Below are 2,965 nucleotides of genomic sequence, written 5' to 3'. Positions count from 1 at the left end.
CATAAGGAAAAGAGTATCTCTCAGGACTAATCCTTCATTCTTGCCTAAAGTGGCCTCCGAGACCAATATCAATCAGACCATCAATTTGCCTGTTTTCTTCCCCAACTTTCAAAACAAAGGGGAATACAGCCTGCACTTGTTGGATGTGCATAGACAATTGCGATTTTACTTGCACAGGACAGCTGCTTCTCGCAAATTGGAGCAGCTTTTCGTGTATTTCGCTAAGCCGTCCTTAGGCAAGCCAGTTACGAAAGTTACCTTAGCTAGATGGATATCCCACTGCATCTTGCACGCGTATACAGCTTCCGGTCAGTCAGAACCCTTGGGGGTTCATGCTCACTCTACCCGTTCTATGGCTACCTCTGCAGCATTTTGGTCAAGAGTGCCCTTAGATGACATCTGTTCAGTGGCTACTTGGGCCTCTTCTCATACCTTCATTTCTCATTATAAGCTGGATCTGATATCCAGAGGTAGGGCAGCCTTTGCCTCCGCAGTGCTCAGGAATATCCTTCCTTGAGGACCTCCCAGGTTTTTGGTAGCTTGGGGACTCTGTCTCACAGGTTGCTGATCAAAAGAAGTTATGTACTCACCATAACATTCCATCTGAGTAGGTAACCATTTGTCAGCAACTGACCCCCCTCCTTCCCCCTAGTCTGTTTCGTGGTCGTATTCATAACGGAATGTTTTCCTTCTGTCACACTTCAGGTTAGCGTTTCTCTTTCGAGTATGTTTGACTGTTGTTGGTTGATAAATTGGCAAACTCGATCTGAGGACTGGAGGGAGGTAGCAGGGTATTGTGGGTAAGGGGGAGGAGCTGAGAGCTCGGATCTTTAGCTTGGAAAGCTGCCGGCTCGGATCCAGGTCGGATCCAATACCCACAGGTTGCTGAAAAATGAAGTTACCTACTCAGATGGAACGTTATGGTGAGTACATAACTTCTTTTTCCTTAGCTTTGTCTAAGCTTTGCAAGACTTTCCTTAAAGTAACTTTTATGCTGCGACCTCCAGTGAAAGATCCAACACCTCCGTGGGACCTTACCTTTGTCTTACAAGCTTTAGTCTCCCCTCCTTTTGAACCAGCGGCAACAGTAGATTTGCAATTTCTTTCTTGGAAAACTGCCTTTTTGGTGGCCATCACTTCGGCAAGGAAGTTAGCAGAATTTCAAGCCTTGCCCATTAAAGTTCCCTATATGTTTTTTTTCATAAGGACAAGGTTTCCCTGTGCACTAACCCTTCCTTTCTGAGTGGCTTCTGAAAACAATATTAATCAAACTATCAATCTTCCGGTTTTCTTCCCAAATTTCCAAAACAAGGGTGAATACAGGTTACATTTATTGGATGTACATAGGCAACTGAGGTTTTATGTACACAGAATGAAGTCCTTCCGTAAATCAGACCAACTGTTTGTGTCTTTTTCCAAATCATATTTAGGTAAACCAGTTTCCAAAGTCACCATTTCTAGATGGATTTCCCAATGTATCAACCGGGCATAGTCTGACAGAGGCATTTCCCCTCCAGGTATGATCAAAGCCCATTCCACTAGATCTATGGCAATTTCAGCGTCCTTCTGGTCGAGAGTGTCGTTGGGTGACATTTGTTCTACAGCTACTTGGTCCACATCTCATACCTTCATATCCCATTATAAATTGGACATTGTATCCAGAAGTAGGGCATCATTTGGCTCTGCTGTGCTCCGAAATATCCTTCCATGAGGGCCACCCAGATGTTGGTAGCTGGGTGCTCTGTCCCAAAGGTTGAAGATCAAATGAAGTAAACTTCTGTCAGGTAAAGAAGTTATGTACTTATCATAACATTCCATCTGAGTAGTTGTACTTCATTTGTCTTCAACCATCCCTGCCTCCTTCCCCCTGACCTTGTCAATATTGTCCTATGTTGGTATATGGGAGAGGTGCACATTAGTGGCTCTCCTAGTTATACGTGGTATGGATTGTGTGAACCTTTAGTGGTAAGGTTATTTGGGTCGGGCTTATGTTTTCTGATTCAGCAAACTTGATCTGAGGAAGGAAGGAGATGGATGGGCATTATGGGTAGGGGGAAGAGCTTGGAGTTCGGATCAGATACTGGCGATGTGGCCATCTCAGATCCGATCCGAATACCCAAAGGTTGAAGACAAATGAAGTACAATTACTCAGAAGGAACGTTACGGTGAGTACATGACTTCTTATTTCATCTCCTTGATGTGCACAGACAACTATGTTTTTATAGAAAAACAAATCTCAAATGGCTACAAGTACACTGAGGTGCCAAAAACTGCAACAATAAGAATAGAATGAGGCACCAAAGTTACACACTGAAACTATCCACAGTAACTTTATTTAGAAAAGAACAGTAGGTGGAAGGAAGACTCTTACTTGGCACTTGTATACTTGGTGACAGCTTTGGTGCCCTCGGACACAGCATGTTTAGCCAGCTCACCAGGCAACAAAAGCCGCACCGCTGTCTGAATCTCCCGCAAACTGATCGTCGAGCGCTTGTAGTGAGCTAGACGAGAAGCTTCTCCAGCAATCCGCTCAAAAATATAATTCACAGAAGAATTCATGATATTCGTGTCTTTAGAAGATATCCCAGTATCAGGATGAACCTGCTTCAAAACCTTGTATATGTAAATAGAATAACTTTCTTTACGACTCCTATGGCGCTTCTTTCCATCTTTCTTAGCTGGTTTCTTCACAACCTTCTTTGAACCCTTTTTAGGGGCAGCGGGTTTTGCTTGTTCTGGCATCTTCGATAAAAGTTGTTTTAAAAAACTTTTCTAAATAAAGTTACTGTGGATAGTTTCAGTGTGTAACTATGTTTTTATCTTTGCAGAACAAAACAGTTCAGGGCATTTCAACTTTTTGTATCCTTCTCACCAAATTGCTTTCATCAGGTAGTATCTAAAGTTACTCTAGCCAAATGGGTTATTGATTGCATTTCATTGGTTTATTCTCAAAAAGGACTAAATT

At 42.8% G+C, this 2,965-nt stretch overlaps 1 protein-coding gene across 1 annotated transcript; it reads right to left on the bottom strand.

The window, feature by feature from the left end:
• Positions 1-2,353: 2,353 nt before the first annotated feature.
• LOC122814289 (histone H2B type 1-J-like) lies at positions 2,354-2,742 on the bottom strand. The gene has a single exon (XM_044086909.1). It carries the CDS (start codon positions 2,740-2,742, stop codon positions 2,368-2,370), a length of 375 nt encoding a protein of 124 aa, XP_043942844.1. The 3' UTR covers positions 2,354-2,367.
• Between the last annotated feature and the right edge of the window lie 223 nt (positions 2,743-2,965).

Source organism: Protopterus annectens, chromosome 1.part0 (genome assembly GCF_019279795.1).
Source record: "Protopterus annectens isolate FY-2018-M chromosome 1.part0, PAN1.0, whole genome shotgun sequence".
NCBI classification, from domain to species: Eukaryota; Metazoa; Chordata; order Ceratodontiformes; family Protopteridae; genus Protopterus; species Protopterus annectens.
Note: the sequence above shows the minus strand (reverse complement) of the source record. Positions and strands in the feature narration are given on the sequence as shown.

Excerpts from the sequence above, each read along its gene's own strand:
- LOC122814289 (XM_044086909.1), bottom strand. The coding sequence starts at position 2,742 with ATGCCAGAACAAGCAAAACCCGCTGCCCCTAAAAAGGGTTCAAAGAAG.